The sequence below is a fragment of the Ochotona princeps genome, chromosome 20 (genome assembly GCF_030435755.1).
Source record: "Ochotona princeps isolate mOchPri1 chromosome 20, mOchPri1.hap1, whole genome shotgun sequence".
NCBI lineage: Eukaryota > Metazoa > Chordata > Mammalia > Lagomorpha > Ochotonidae > Ochotona > Ochotona princeps.
In genome coordinates this window covers 33,550,496-33,566,331 of record NC_080851.1, presented here as the reverse complement: position 1 = coordinate 33,566,331, position 15,836 = coordinate 33,550,496, and the positions used below count along the sequence as shown (strand labels likewise).

Sequence of the window (15,836 nt, the reverse complement as noted above, 5' to 3'; positions counted from 1 at the left end):
TGCCTTTTCCCTCCTACATTTTTCTTCTGTGTGCTCAACTGTTTATATCCTTAACTCATCTAGTATACTGTTCTTTAAGTAAGTTTGCCTCCTGTTTCGAAACATGTTGTGGTTTTTAAAATTCATTTAAAATTTTTTTTAAAACTTTTTAAAAAAATTAAAGATCTGTTTTTGTTGGAAAATCACATTTACAGGAAGAGAGAGAGAGAGAGAGAGAGAGAGAGAGAGAGAGAATGAATCTGTCTGCTGGCTTACTCCCCAAGTGGCCACAATAGCCAGAGCTGAGCCAATCCAAAGCCAGGATCTTCTTCCAGGTCTCCCACGCAGGTACAGGATCCCAAAGCCTTGGGCCATCCTTGACTGCTTTCCCAGACCACAAGCAGGATGGGGGTGGAGTAGCCAGGACATTGACCAGAGCCCATATGGGATGCCGATGAGTGAAAGGTGAGGCATTAGCCACTGGTCCCACACACGTTGTAGTTTTTTTCAGTATTAATAATTTCCAACTTATTTTGATGTCACCAGTTGTTCGGTAGCCACACTAACATGCTAAAAATAAAAATGGTGATTCAAAGATGAATGAATTGTTTTTCTGTGGAGTGTGGCCTGTGAGGAAGCCCCAGGAGGGGTGGGAAGGGGACAAAGGGCCCCTTGCTAATGACCCATGAGTGGACTTAGAGCAGGAATGGGGGCCTGTGGTGCTGAAGGAGCAAGGCTTGGAAGAAGACACAGGGTAAGCGACTGAGATGGCACCAAGGACGACTCACCCACGTGAGAAGGGGAGTGTGAGCTCTTCAGCGAAGAAGAAAGGGTCGCGGGGCAGAGAGGTAGAGCGTGAAGTGCCCCTGTGTGCCAGAGTGAAGCATCTGGTCCTGCTGGGGAGAGATGAGGAATTACACCTGGAGTACTAGGCATGTAGCAAATGATGAATGTGAAAAAGCTGGCTTTTTATTTATCCCGTAACATGATATCGCTTCTATTACTTTCGATTATTTTTACCTGGCCGTCTTCCACATCTTGCTTGGTACACTGTTCCCCACCCAGACATTCCTAGTCATCGAAAAAAAGACTTGCTGGTAGTCCTTTTTCCTAACGCATTTTTTTCATGTTTCCTAACAGATTTTCTTTAAAAAAAAAATGTGTCTTGATTAATTTCCAGATCCGGAAGTTAATTTCAATGACCAGGTTGCGAAGATTTTGTGAAAAAGTCTCGTTGGTCCAAGCAAGTGGTTAGCTGGTTAACTGATGTGTAGGAAATTTAAATCAAATTGATTATCTCCTTTCTAGACTTGATTGATCTGTCATGGAGAAGTGCTAAAGAAGTTTCTTAGTGGAGGACTTTCGACAGCTGGTAAGCTGGTCCTCCATTGGACTGGTCCTGTCATTGCACTTGCCTCTGTAGGTGACATCGAAACTTTGACCTGGCTTGCAGTGTTGCATGACTAACAAGGGACAGCATTTTGAACTTTGCTAGAAATGTCTTCCTCTTTGAAGAGTTTTGCATGTTATACTTCACTGTTTCCCACTGCTGGATATCTTGCTCCATTTTCTGGACACTTAGCGATTATATACCACTTTGTTCAGCTGCGGGAAGTTGTCCTTTTGTTTTCAAATCAAAACCCATTATGTAAAATGGGTATTTCGTTAAGTAACTTTTGAGTAACCTTTAAGAGGTTAGCCTCATGCCTGGTATCTGCCTAAACAGTTGAATGTAATTTTTTTTTCACATTTAGCAATGATTGGAAAAAAAAACCTTTGAATGGACTGCTTTATTAAGATAATGGAAAGACATGGTTGAGGAAGAACTCCCTGGAAAGAGGTTAAATAATATAAATAGCTCTGCTGAGAGTGCAACAAAGTTCTTTATTGTGCTGTGGCCACAGCAGCACCAATAACTCAAAACAAGGAAATGGAGTTTCATGTTTAATATAATACAGACTTTTCCCTAGAATGTCTGTGGTCTAGGGTTTTTTGGGGATCAGCATGTTTATCTACATATGTCTAAATTTAGACACGCCTTTTATGTAACATGGTAAAAGAGAAGTACTTAAAATTCTATAAGATGTAGTTATTTCTTAAGCAATTTTTTTTTCAGTTCTAAATTGACTTTTAAAACATCAGGAATTTTCCATGCTGAAATGAATGCCCCCAGGACATTGTGAATATGTGCCTGAGAGGGGCGGCATAATCTTTTATGAATTTCACATTTGATTTTAAAAGGTCACTTTGAAAGGTATGAAGAGGTGTTTAGTCATTCAAAAGGGAAACTGATTTTTTTTCCACCAATTGAATATTTAACCCCATAGCAAGAGGTGTATGTGCTATGGGAGTCATGAAACTCAGATTCTGGAAACTCAGAAACATGTATGTGGAAGTTTGGAGGCTGCACAGTATTCTGCATGAAGTTCAAATAAGGAATCTGAAAGGCATTGAACTGCAGTCCCAGGCATGCATGAGATTCAGTTCCTTATTCTGTAATGCACAGCTAAACTTCCCCTCAACCCCAGCAATCCAAGGAGCAATAGAAGCTTATTTACATAGGGAGGGTTGATTGTAGTCTGCTAGTGTTAAAGGTACTTGATACTGCGCAGTCCAGATACAGATCTCACTACCTACCTAGATTTTACACCACTAATCTACCCATGTTCTTACTAAAGAGTAAATACGTGATTGGATGAGAATTTTCCTATTCTAATTTCTTTCTGCCCAGTGAAAATGAAGTGGATGGTCAAGAGGATGGTGAAGGGGGAGCAAAAAGCTTATCAAACAGGTCCTCGGGATCTCCAGTCTGTACTTTTGATAAGGACAGATGTTGCCTGGAAACTAATTTTACAAAGACCTGATTTATGCACTTTGTGTAAATTGGCCAAATATTATTTCTTGCATGAAAATTTTATTAAGGTATTATGAGATCATTTTTCACTTATCTCCTCTCTAGTGTTGAAAGGGGAATTCTGAGTGTTGAAAGGGGAATTCTTAGAGCTTTAAGAAAATAGCTCTGAGTTAGCCTTAAAAATAACAAAAAACCTTAAAAGGAAATGAAAATATATTTAAGGAGCTACCTTTGTCAGGTTTCTTGGCACTGAAATTAAGAATTGAAAAAGGATAAACACTTGAAACTTTTATAGTGAATATTTAAAGGGAGTATGTGGCTAACAGAGCAATCTCGTGAAATCTTATCCTTCCTTTAGTTGTCTATAAAAGATCATTTAATTATGAGCACACCAACGTTTTTATCAAGGGCTGTTATCTACCTGTCTTCTCTCAGTATTTTTCCCATCTCGTAGAAGGAATAATGTGAAACTTCAAGGAGCCTCAGAGACTCTTTGAAGAGTGTCAAGATTACACAATACAAACCTTTGTGTTATTCCGTCTTCTTGATGCTTTGCACCTGGTGGGCACGAAGTGAGAGCTCCAAAGAGGCACAGGGTCTAGTGTGTGTCTTGAAAAGTAGGGTCAGGCAGTGCGGTTTGCTTCCTGGAGGATCATAAGTACTTGGTTCGGCTTTGTTGTATTTGCTGCTACTGAGACTCGAGACTCCTGTTTGGGCTGACATTCATAGTCTTTTTGCAAGGTAAGAAAAATATCGCTAGGGCTTTGTCATAAGTCTGCCCGTTCAGGCTTCTGTGCTTCTTGCGGCAGGATTTAAGGGTACTCTGCCATAGAGATTGAGAGCAGTTGAAAAAGGATTCCATAACTTGTCTTCAGCTGATCAAAATTGAGAAACTGGCGAAGGATTTGCAGCATCCATATTCTTAATTGATTTTTTTTTTCCCCAAGTAAAATGTGATTCAGAGAAGAATAGCCTTAAATTGGACTCCAAAGCTTCAGCATGAGAAATTCTTCTACCTAAAGTCTGTGGCTAAAGCTCAGTTACCTTCGTTTCTCTTGAGCCACCTTCTAAACACCTTCCATTGTAACCATTACCTTGTGCAGAAGGCTGTATTTTTAGCCTTTAAGCAGAGCTCAAGCACTGTATTTAGACATCTGACTTGAAGACTAAAATTTGCTCAGTGAGCAGAACAAATGTTCAGAAAATAACATTTCAAGGTTAGCGTTAGTGTCCTGAATAAAGTCCCCTTTCTTCCTCTTTTCCCTATTGAATGTAACATAAATAATGTACCTTGACTGGCTTTCAAGATTAAAAATCAGAGAATAACTGTGAGCTGCAGAGGGAAGAAGGAGTAATTAAACATTGAAGGGCTTCTGTAGAACAATGGTTTGCCTGGAACTAAGTGTGCATTTTATTCTTGATTCAATAGAATTAGGGATCTTAGAAGGATTTTTGAAAGCTACATAGAAAAAGCTTTGAGAGAAAGGAACAAAAATGAGTATACAGCTACCTTAGAAGATACTATAGGAAACACACAGTCATTGTATGTTGTACTCCTAGAGTTAAGATAAGAAAATATTTTGAATATTGTTTATCATGTATTGCATTATTTGCACATACCCTTGCTTATTTACAGTGTACTGGTCACCATGCAAAGGCTGTTTATACTGGCAGCCTTACTTATTCAATGTTCAGAGCAAGTCTGTGGAATAGGAATTATAAACCTCACTTGATCAATGGTGAAATTATGAGCATAAATTTCTCCTGTTCCTAGATCTATGTAGTTAGTGAATCTGTATCATGGGTATTTCTCAAGGAAGTGCCCAAATGGTGCTGGACTCAGTTTTTGTCATTTTTTTCTTATTTAATTTTAACATTATGTTATTTCCATAATAATTTAAACTTTCCCTTTGAAGTCATTAAAATGGGGCTACTGTTGGGGCATGCCACATTAAATAGCTGTGGCATCCTGTAGGAATTCCAGACCTCTGTCACCCATGTGAGAGATCAGGATTGAGTTCCAGGTCCTGGCTTTCATCTTATTTGGCCCATGCCAAGTCATTGTGGCCATATGGGAATGGGGATAGAACTTCTGCCTATATCCATCTCTCCTTATGACTGCCTTTCAAATAAATGCACTTTAAATAACATTAATAAAGGTAACTAATAATCTTTTTGTTATAGAAGATGCCTATGGTGCATGTTTAAACACATACAGATGTGGAAGGTTACTCCAAAGATTTGTGGAGAGCAGGTGTTTGGCCCAGTAGTCAGGGCATAGACCTTCTTGTCCCACTTCAGAGTACCTAGGTTATCTGGATTTTGGCTGCAGCTCCTCACTTCAGCTCCCTGCCAATGCAAACCCTGGGAAGCAGCAATGGCTCATGTTAGTGGGTCCCTGCTATCTGTGTAGGATACTAGGATTGAATTCCCTTTTTCTGGCCTTGGTTCTGGCCAGTGGCCGCTGTTGTGGGCCATTTGGCGAATGAACCAGTGGTTAGGAGTTTTCTTGTCCGCCCCCCTCTTTCTCCCTGTGCCTCTCAAGCAAATAAATATCCTAAAACATTCCAAGAGGGGGCCAATAGTGGTGGCACAATCTGTTAAACTTCTGCCTACAGTCCTGGCCTTTCTTTTTTTTGGAGAACAGTATGAGATTTATTTTTATGCACAGAGTAAGCATCATTCCAGGAAAATACCAGCTCTTGGCAGTCCTGGCTTTTCATATGGGTCCCAGTTAATGGCCTGGCATCTCTGCTTCAAGGCAAACTCCCTGCTGATGTTCTTGGAAAAGCAGTAGAATATGCCCCAAGTTCTGCCCCCACCTCCCGTCTACATGGGAGTCTTAGTTCCTGGATCCTTGTTCTTGGCTCCTGGCTTCCTCCTGGGCCAGTCCCTGCTGTTGCTACCATTTGGGGAGTGAACCAACAGATGGAAAAATCCCTTTTTTGTCTCTCCCTGTTTTTCTGTAATTTGAAAATAGTAATAATAATAGTAATAATAATAATAAAATGTTCCTTGAAAAATCTTTTAGTTTTTTTTATGGTATGACTTTTTTTTTCTGTACCTTTTGAAGATATGTACATGACTTTTAAAACTTCTTGCACCAAAATAAACTGATCACTTTCAGGGCTGTTTAAAAGGTTCCCTACATACTTTGTCTCTCCTTCTCTTATTCTCACTCTCTCATTATACACACAACCCCTTTCTTCCCCCATTAAACACTGGGCTTATGGTGATGCCATGAAATCTGGGGCTTCTTTCCTTTGTTATGTTCAGATCTTATGTCCTAATTTTTGTTTCAGAACGCATGGGCTTTGTTGTGTGTTTGTCTTGTTTTCATCTTTCATCACTATACCTACAGAAACAAATTATACTATAATTCTTAATCTCATTTATTTCATGATCCTTGAAGATTTTAAGCATTCAGTAATTTGAAGACCAGCAGAGGTGAACTCTCTTGATTCCAAAAACAATGTCTTTGTGTGGTGTTAAATACTGATTTTGTCATTAGCATCAGGTGCAACAAGTGCAACTAATTCCAGATTTTAATTCGGCAAGTATGACACCATGGATCATTTATCTGATCTTTGTATAAATTAATCCCCCAGTATTGAAAATATATGTAAGAAAGCTTAACCTCATGATAATAAATTGAGTTCAACTTTGTCAAGTATCTGGTGTTATAGAGACTACGTAAAGGTAAATTTATTTTCCCCTTATTCTTTAGCTTGGTAAGGAACTCATTGTTACTATTGCTTTAGGCCAAGAATTTTTCTTACTTATTTTGCAATATACTGGAAGTAGTTTTTAATTCTCGGTTTTGAACTTAATCAAAATTTTAGTTGAATGACTAAAATGATGACCAGTTGATAGTTGTTTTCATATTAGCATGAGGTTGATTTCACTTTAAATCTGGCTTGCCAGGGAGGGTTCATTTTATGAACGAGTAGAAATGCTGATCCAGCACGATGGCTCCACTGGCTGATCCTCCCCTCCCTACGAGTCAGGATCCCATATGGGTGCTGGTTCGTATCCCAGCTGCTCCACTTCCCATCCAGCTCTCTGCTTATGGCCTGGGAAAGCAATAGAGGCTGGCCCAAAAAGTCTTGGGACGCTGTACCTGTGTGGGAGAGCCAGAAGCAGTCCCTGGTGCCTGGCTTTGGATCGCTGCACTCTGGCTATTGTGGCCACTTGGGGAATAAGGCGGAGAATGGAAGGTCTTGCCCTGTCTCTCCTTCTCTCTGTTACTCTGATCTGCCTTAAAATCTTAAAGAAAGAATAAAAATTCAGAATGCCAAATTGAAAAATAAAATGAAATTCTGGACCAAAGGACAGCAGAGAACATATTTTTGCATACATGCTGTTTCTTTTGATACATTTTCTATGGAATGTGTGGGAAAATTCAGTGTGTAAAGTATGTGAGGGTGTGAATGGCATGTGCACATTTTCCCAAATTTCCATCAAAATATATTGGACGTTGTGGTATTTTGTTTTCCTTAATGTTGCCTCATGAGCATTTTTTCCAGTATTGTGATTTATACAACTATATGTTATAGCGCTTCATAGATCATCAATTTACCTGGGCCAAAGAGGCTATTCCCAGTTGTTCAGTGGCATTTTGAAGTAATAATGTGATGGAACTTCATTTGCATAAATCATCATGCTCATTTTTAATTTCTTTTTCCTTTCTAAATGATTCCTGGAAACACACCCTGAGAGTGTGAACTCTTTAGAGGATTGTTGATTTTCTCTGACCACTTCCCTGCTTCCCTAGGAAAAATGTTCCAAGTTGCATTCCTTCCACAAATGTTTTTTTCATCAGATGCTTGTCATTCTATACTGCTAGCATCAACTGATAGGTACAGATGTTAATATAGCATCATTTGCATTTATGTAACTAGCAGAGAAGTTGAAGATTATGTATTATATTTTACTAAGGAACACTATACTCATATATAGGAATGTTCTTTCAGTAATTGGAAATTTTATGTTACAATGGGAAGTTTTCAGGTTTATTTGAATATCTGTCAATAATAATAATAGTAATAATAATAATAATATTGTGTGCTTAACATCACCTTAGCTGCAAGTTTCGTGAAACAACTGAGAAGATTAAGTTTGGGATGCTTTCTTCTGGAAGATGCGTTACCATGATACTGAGATTCTCATATCCCCTTTTATGCTGGGAAACTGGTCGTTAGTTTACCTCAGGTTCCCCAACAAGGTCGAAGGGACACATTTCCAAAGGGCCAACATCTGCTTTTGTAATCACAATTCAGACACAACTGCAAGGAAGGAAGGATTGGGCTCACGAACTAATTAGTTTGTACAGAATTGAAATGAATAAACATGAAAGAGTATTTAGAACTCGGGCTTCAATTATCCTATAATTTGAGACAGGAAAAGAGTGAATTTCCTCTCAACTAAGCACCAAGCATGTCTGCATTTCTTACAAAGACAAGAAAATAAAATAAGAACACGTTGGTTTCTCTCTTCCATGTGCATTGTCATGATTCTAAAAAGTTCTTTTCCATACATTCTGGTGGCACATTGCGGTGAATCAGTTGTCGTCGCTGAATTCTTGGTATGTTGTAGTTATATTGTGAGTATCCTTCCTGCGTATATTTGTGTGATTCTGCAAAATGAAAGCTTGTTTTTCAGGACATCATTTTTGGCACCGAGGACAGCCAGCTTTGAAACATTCCTAATTAAATCTTTCTATTTGGGTGGGGGGGTGAGAATCATTTACAGGAATAAAATATGATTTAAGTCTTCATTAGCATTCAGGATAAAGCTGGGATTATAAGAAGAAAGATTTTATGAAGTGTTTTTAAGCTGTGGAGGAAGTTAATAAAGTTATTTTATGGAATTCAAACATGACTCAGCTTCTAATATTAATTTGGTAAATAGGAAAAGGGTAATTACTTAAGCACCTTAATTTTCAAGGTTAACTTTATTACTATTATTATTTAGGTCATAGGGAATTTTTGACTATTATTCTTTGGAAATCCTGGTCATTTTCATTGATGCACAGTTTTTTGAGTGTTTGCTGTGAATTGTGCTGAGTTTTTGTTCTTGTCCCAAGAAAGTGAATCCTATTACTTGGGCACATCCCTCTTCTGATTTTTAACTATTTTAAGATTTATTTTGTCTTTATTTGAAAGAGTTACAAAGTGAAGAAGAGACAGAGAGGTTTTACGTCAGCTGATTCACTCCCCAAAAGGCTGAAATGACCAGATAGGAAACTGAGGAAGCCAGGAGCCAGGAGCTTCTTCCAGGTCCCCCACAGGGGCCCAAGGACTTTCTTTATCCTCCACTGCTCTCTTAGGCCATAAACAGGGAGTGGGATCAGAAGTAGAACTGTTGCAATCAATAATCGCTAAAACATGGACGCAACCTAAATGCCCATGGTTCATCTACTCTATGAAATACTAGTCAGCTATTCTAAAAAATGAAATATAGCTGTTTGTGGTCACATGGGTCAAACTGGAGACCATTATGCTAATGGAAATGAGTTAATTCCAAAGGTCACATATCATATGTTTGCTTGCTGTAATATAAGATAATATTATGTCAAATCTATGGATTTTACCTTATTGTAGCTCCTAGTTATTTGTACCTTTCATAATAAGATCTTGTGATGCAATCCATTGATCAATCATCCGTAAGAGACTGATTGCTTGTCCTCACCTGAGATGCCAATGTCCCCTTTATCGGTGTTATTGCTCCTGCCCATACGTGACGATGATCTAGTCCTTACTGTACCTGCATTAGTGCCATACGGGACACACGCTGGCATTTATTCCTACATGAAGATATTGGACACTCTTTTTCACTGCCCTAGCGTCACAATGATAGATTTGTTACGTATTCGTTAACTTCATGGGGATGAAGGTTGACTATTTTTTCTCCCCATGGTAGACTGCACTTAAGGGGATACATAATGGAAGTGTAGCAGAAATTATTATGTTCATAGGTGGAAACAGAGAGCAGTATGTCCCCATGCATGTAGTATAAGGATGGACTCACAGCAATATGGCTAATAATCTCTCACATTGTTGAGAGACACTTCAGTGGCAGCATGATGGATTTGTGAAAATTCACAAGAGACACCCATTGTAAGACTGGAGGGAAGAGTAGTGGGGAGAGGAGGGAATTTGAGGAGGGAAAAGGGAGACCCCGGTGCCTATTAAAGTATGTGATTAAAAAAAAATGGAGCTGCTGGGACACGAACCTGTGCCCAAATGGGATGTCAGCACTGCAGAAAGAAGCTTAGCTTACTACCCTATGGTGCTGCCCCTCCTCAACTGTAACTCTTACTTCTGGTATTTAGTGCTCGAGATAGAGCAGAAATGAAGATTTGGAATCAATTTCATATGCCTGTCCATTTTAACTGTTGCCCAAACCTGAATGGGTCCAAAGAGTGTCCCTAATTTAATGTGCAGAATGTAAAACTTGCCACCGTGAATTTCTAGCTATATAATATGGTAAAATCATTTTAGAAAACTTAAACTATGTCAGAAATAAAAAGAAATGTGAAAAAAATGACATTTTCAAAGAAAGTTTCTGAAAATGCATGAGTAGGTCCTTTAGAGATGATTGTATAGAATTTATAAGTAGTTGTTTTAAGAAATGGGATCAGCATGCCTGGTTTTTTGCTTTTTGCTCTAAATACTACATATTTGAAATTGCATATTTTGTTAATCTCATTACAAAGTGTTTCATTGAACAATTAGTATCCGGAGCAGAAGATTTTCAACCCAAAGGTTTTGTATTTCTGAAGGATGTTTGACAGTCTTTTAAAACTGTTGATTTTAGGGGCCCGTGTGATGAAAAAGCAGCTTAAGCTATTTATTACTGGCAACATCCCACATCTGAGTGCCAGTTCAAGTACTGGCCGCTCCACTTGTGATCTGGTGTCCTACCAGTGCACGTAGAAAAACAGCAGATGATGGTCCAAGTACTTGGGTTCCTGCAACCCATGTGAAAGACCCAGATCGAGTGCTTGGCTCCTGGTATCACCCTGGTCTGCTGGTCAACCCTCCAGTCATTTCATCTTTCCACTTTCAGCATGGAACCGAACTCTTTGCAGGCTTACTCACAAGTGGCAGGGTGAATCTCGGAGGCCTGGTCCGAGCTCATGCCTGGAAGCACTTGCTTGCTTTATAGATGAATGCAATATCGAGTTGGTGAATCTGTGAGTTTCATTTTAGACTGATGAAGCAGGTGTTACATTAAATAACTTGCTTCAAAAGCAGGTCTTTGCAGGACAGACGTTAAGATGCTCGCATTACATGTCTGAATGCTTGGGCTCAGTTCTGGCCCTGCTCCCCCTGTGATTCTGGTGGTTTCCTTCTCATACGAACCTTCTCAGGTAGCTCAAGTACTCATGCTCCTGAACCCATGTGGGAGACCTGAATTGAGTTCCTGGCTTCAGCCGAGCCAGCCATGGCTGTTGCTGGTGATTGAGGAGTGAATCAGTGGAAGGTGTCTGTGTATCTTTTAGCTTATCTGCCTGTCAAAAAAAAAAGGTTGTAAACTCAGAATGCAAACAGCCTTTGCCTGGTTTCTGCCGTTGCAGATGACCAAATGGTTGGAAAGAGAAGAAAGATCTAATGGGTGGATTACAAGTATGCTGAAATGTGCTCTATCATTGCAGGAAGGGGCAAGAGGGTCGGTTTGAATAGGGGAGTGAGGCTTCTGGAAGGAGAGGAGCAGATGCCTCTGACCCTAGAGGCCCAAAGTTCTTGAAAAGTTCTTTCAGAGGTGAGAGCACAGAAGACATCTGTCTTGCTCATTTTTCCCCTCCTTCTTGTTTTACTAGAACTCTGTCTGTTCCTCTTCTTTCACAAAAGCTACAGAAGTGAGGGGGCCTGCAGGCACAGGGCCGTTCTTGTAAAATGTTGATGTATTTGTTCTCTTTGTAAACTCGAATCAGCGCAGAGAATCACGCACCTGTTGCTCTTCAGGAGCTTGTGTTTCAGTTCGGAAGTGTGTACTTCTAGAGCTAGTCAGAAACTTGACTTCAGGATGCAGAAAAGAAATGCAGTGACCCTCCAAAGTGGTTTTTTTTTTTCGGTGTGTTATTAGGTGAGTAGTCTAGAACTGAGGAGCGGGGTTACTAAGCAGGGAAGAGCAACAGAGGATCAGCAGTAGCCACAGGTTTGCAAAGCCATCTCTTTTGTGAAACCATCCCCTCCTGTGAATGAAGAATAACTCTTCAGACATTTTTTGTTTTTATTGCCACAATCTTCAGGTATGGTGGGATATGTACATCAGAGTGGGTATTTCAGATTTAATTCAAGTGCTTAGAAGATTGCATGATCTGGGGAGACAGGGTTTTATATGTGGTAATATTTGGAGTTCAAGCAACCACAGAAGCATGTGTTCCATTGAAATCTATGTACATTTTCTTCTTCTTCAGAATGCTTTACACCCCAGAAACAGGTCAGAGGATGCTGATTTTTTCCTCTCATCCAGAGGCACACGTATTTTCTGCTTTGTCTTGTGTTTTAATCACGAAGTTCCAGGGAAACAGAGTTATCTGAGCCAGGGCCCCACGTTATGGAAATTTCTAAATCCAGTAACCTGGCTCCATTCCAGGGCAGAATAATTTATCAACAGATGAAGCGCCAGCCACTTCCCACTCATCCTCTGATTGCATTAAGAACACTCCCCTTCCCACCCAAAACTGAGCTCCAAGGAGCTGACAGACACTGCCTGTCTCCCTCCCCCTCATTTCGTTGAAACACTGATTTCTGTAGGCTATTCTGCTTCTTATTAATAGTCATAAAGCTCTTCATTCCTTAAGTGTCTTCTGCTAGAGACTAGACACAATCACTCTCCTCTCTGAGTTATGCTGTTGTTATACACTCGGGAAATAGCAGGGAAATGAGCTGGAAAAGTGATTTTGCTTCTGTAGCATCAGGTACTATTTAACCAGTGGGAGGGACTGATAAAATTAGCAAGTTGACTAACCACTTCCCTTCCTTGTGGCTCTTTAATATTATAACGGATACAGAAAAGTTCAGAAGAACTGGGCTAGTGTTTGAAACCACAGCACGCGTTGGCCAAGAGGGAATGCATAACAGAACGGGTAAGTTTCTTTCTTTTACTCTTTTAAGATAAGGATCTTTGGGTGAAAGTTTTGCTGTTGGACTCTGCAGATGGTCCTAAGAAGTTTGTAGGCTGTGGAGCACTGGACTTGTTACCAGCAGGAGAACGAAAAGCTTCCCAACCATAACAGCAGTAGCAGAAAATGCAACTCCAGGAATGCCTTGCTTGTGCCAGACACAGAAGATGAAGATACAAGGGGGGGTGGGTAAGGAGGCTCTAGAATGAGTAAGCGTTTTGAGAAGCACATTCCTGGATCCTCTGATCTGAATATTCAGACTGCAATTGCTCACAGAGGTGTTGTCTGCTGAGCCTGCATTTCGCTCTGCATTCAGGGGCAGCTTAAGGTCTTCAGCTGTCTTCCTTAGAACTGAGCGTTTTCTCACTTGTAACTGGGATGTGGAAAATATCAAACACAAGCGCAAGCAGAGTGAGGAGTATGGGGGTTCCCGACCCAGCAGGGACACAGCTTCACGTTCATGAGCTCTGGGCCCTGCGTGGATTTTATTTACGCCTCACTTGCACTGAGTTGCAGTAGTTTGAAATGTGCCCATTGTGAGCCTTAATTGGAAGAGGTCGGAGATTGCCCTAAGGTTCATACCAGCTCAGTAATTTAGGTTTCAGAGAAATATTATTGCAGAAAATTGAATTATGAGCTATAGAAAGCAAGACTGTGTTTCCAGTAATACTTGTACCAGTGGGAACAGGATAGGGGACAGCGGTAATATCGTGGGCTCCAAAACTAGGCTGTCCGGTGCCATTTATTGGTTCTGTTACAATGCAGTCTCTCTGGGGGAAGTTCCTTAAGCATTTTATACCTCACATGAGCATGTGTGTGAGAATTGTGGAAACTCAGGGAACATAGTGAATATTTGCGGGCATGACCCCCACCGCCACGGACTGGTCGTAAGGCTGGGACTTGAGAACCATGTCTGGTGTCTGAATGCATTTGATTGTCTTTTAACACTGCCTTTTCTCCTGATGATTTGGTGGTACAAGACCAGAGAGAATCTCCGTGGAGGTCTCTTGAAAAAGAGTTCTGAAAAACACCCGTGTCAGACCTTGTCCTAGCTTCTGCCTCAGCATGAGGGAGTAGAGATTGGGCTGTGCTCTCTGAACGTGTGTGAAGGAAGAGTCTTTGGCTTCCTAATCCTTGCGAGAAGCTTGTGGTTTCATGTCGGCAGCTCTTCTAAACCTGGAGGGCTCAAACCCTTCCCCCTGAGAGGTCTCAAGGCATGCCTACACTTTTCTTCCAGAACTTGAAGCTTCCAGATACTCTTCATTACTTGTGAGAATGGTGAAATCCCAAGGTTTTCAACAAATGAAGAAGAGAGGCCCTCTCTTATTCCTTCTCTATGTTATTACTCAAGTAGTTCTAAGTGCCACTTGCTGGGGGCATTTAGTGTGTGCCTGGCACTGTGCTAGGTGGTTTTCCCATTTTATCTCCCCAAGTGTCCGTTCGGGGCACTTACTAAGTTCTTCACTTTACAGAAAAGGAAACTGAGGCATAAAGAGGCACACCTTTGATTCAACAGCTAACGAGACAACCCAGGTTTTGTTCCAAGTCTGTTTGCGTTAGCCACTACTTAGAGCATTTGTATTTGAGAGACAGATTTTATGCAAACCTATTTATGCAATCAAAAACACATCCATGATTTTGCTCTTGGCCTTCCTAAAGGAGAAAGCCATTACCGTTTCTTTAAAGCACATCAAATGGGGAAGCTTTTGTCTAGCAATAGTTTTCCCACAGTGAATTTTCATAATGCCTAATTACAAGCTGGAAATCTGTCATAAATCTTGACAAATCCAGAGGCGGGTGGGGGTGGAGTTACCGCTGTAATCAAGTAAATATTGAGCTGAGAGGGTAAAAAAAGAAATGCTGTTTTAGTAAATTAACCATGCCTCAGTGGTGGATTTTGTTTTTAAGGCCATTTGTCTCTCTTGAGCTTTTGTAGAGGATGGGTGAAATTTGTCTACGTCAATTTTCGAGAACATGCAGTGCTGTTGTAAAACAAATGATAAACACTGATGTGCTGCAGAAATAAAAATTGGCTGAATCGTCTGGGAGGTACTGAGAACTGGGACATGCACAGTCAGACGTTTTAGAAACCTGCAGTTGGCTCTCAGTGCTTTTTCCTTTAGATTCCGCTGCAGCTACAAAGATAGAACCAAATGTGTGAATGAAGAGAAAGGTTAATCTCACAACTTAGCAGATTTTTCTCTCTGTCCAATAGAACAATGGTGCTCTAAAATTTTTCCTTTTTTTGAAGAGGACACTCTGGAATTTGGAGCTAAAAATGCAAACAGTCCTAAATGACTGTCTTGTATTTTATCAGGTAGTCTGATACACACACAATCTGTAGTCTTTTAGTTTTGTTTTATTTTCCATTCATTGGCTACAGTATTTCCTTTATCTTGATAGTCAACCAAGCTTTACCTGGAACAACATCGGAAGGGATTTGCAAGTATGTATTCTGTTTGTAGAGAAGGAAGGGGGCTAAGGGAGTTTGAGTCTTATAGGTGATGGAGAGCTTTGGACAGGGCCGTTGCTAGAGTGTCCTTGGAACCTAATGCCTTGGGGAAAGCCAAGAGGCACTTTGGTACTGCCAACAGTTTCCCCAAATGATTCCATCCTCTGTTCCATGCACCTCCCAACATATTTATCCACCAAAGAATGTTATCATTCATGACTCAGAAACTAAGAATTCCATGTCTTACCTTTGTACCTTTTTCTGTGGTTACCAACAAGTTCAGAAAGGCCCTGTGGCTTATTAATGTCCATTCTTTGGGCAGTTATGTAATATCTGATGGACTTGGTCACCCTCTACAGTACTGAACAACACCATCTTCATATTACCACATCTTCTAGCCTAATTCTTTGTTAATGTCT

General features: G+C 40.4%; 1 protein-coding gene across 7 annotated transcripts in view; it reads left to right on the top strand.

Moving 5' to 3' along the window:
- The window catches only part of HDAC9 (histone deacetylase 9), an 834,677-nt gene that overhangs the window by 182,716 nt on the left and 636,125 nt on the right, over positions 1 to 15,836 (top strand). The window contains exon 1 of one of the 7 annotated variants that reach the window (XM_004582461.2): positions 12,842 to 12,929. The exons of 5 other annotated variants lie outside the window; for them this stretch is intronic. In XM_004582461.2, coding sequence (XP_004582518.2) covers positions 12,914 to 12,929 — 16 coding nt within the window. In that variant the 5' untranslated portion in view covers positions 12,842 to 12,913. Of the gene's footprint in view, positions 1 to 12,841; positions 12,930 to 15,836 lie in introns of those variants that run through there. One more of the 7 variants, XM_058677965.1, reaches the window with a different exon arrangement.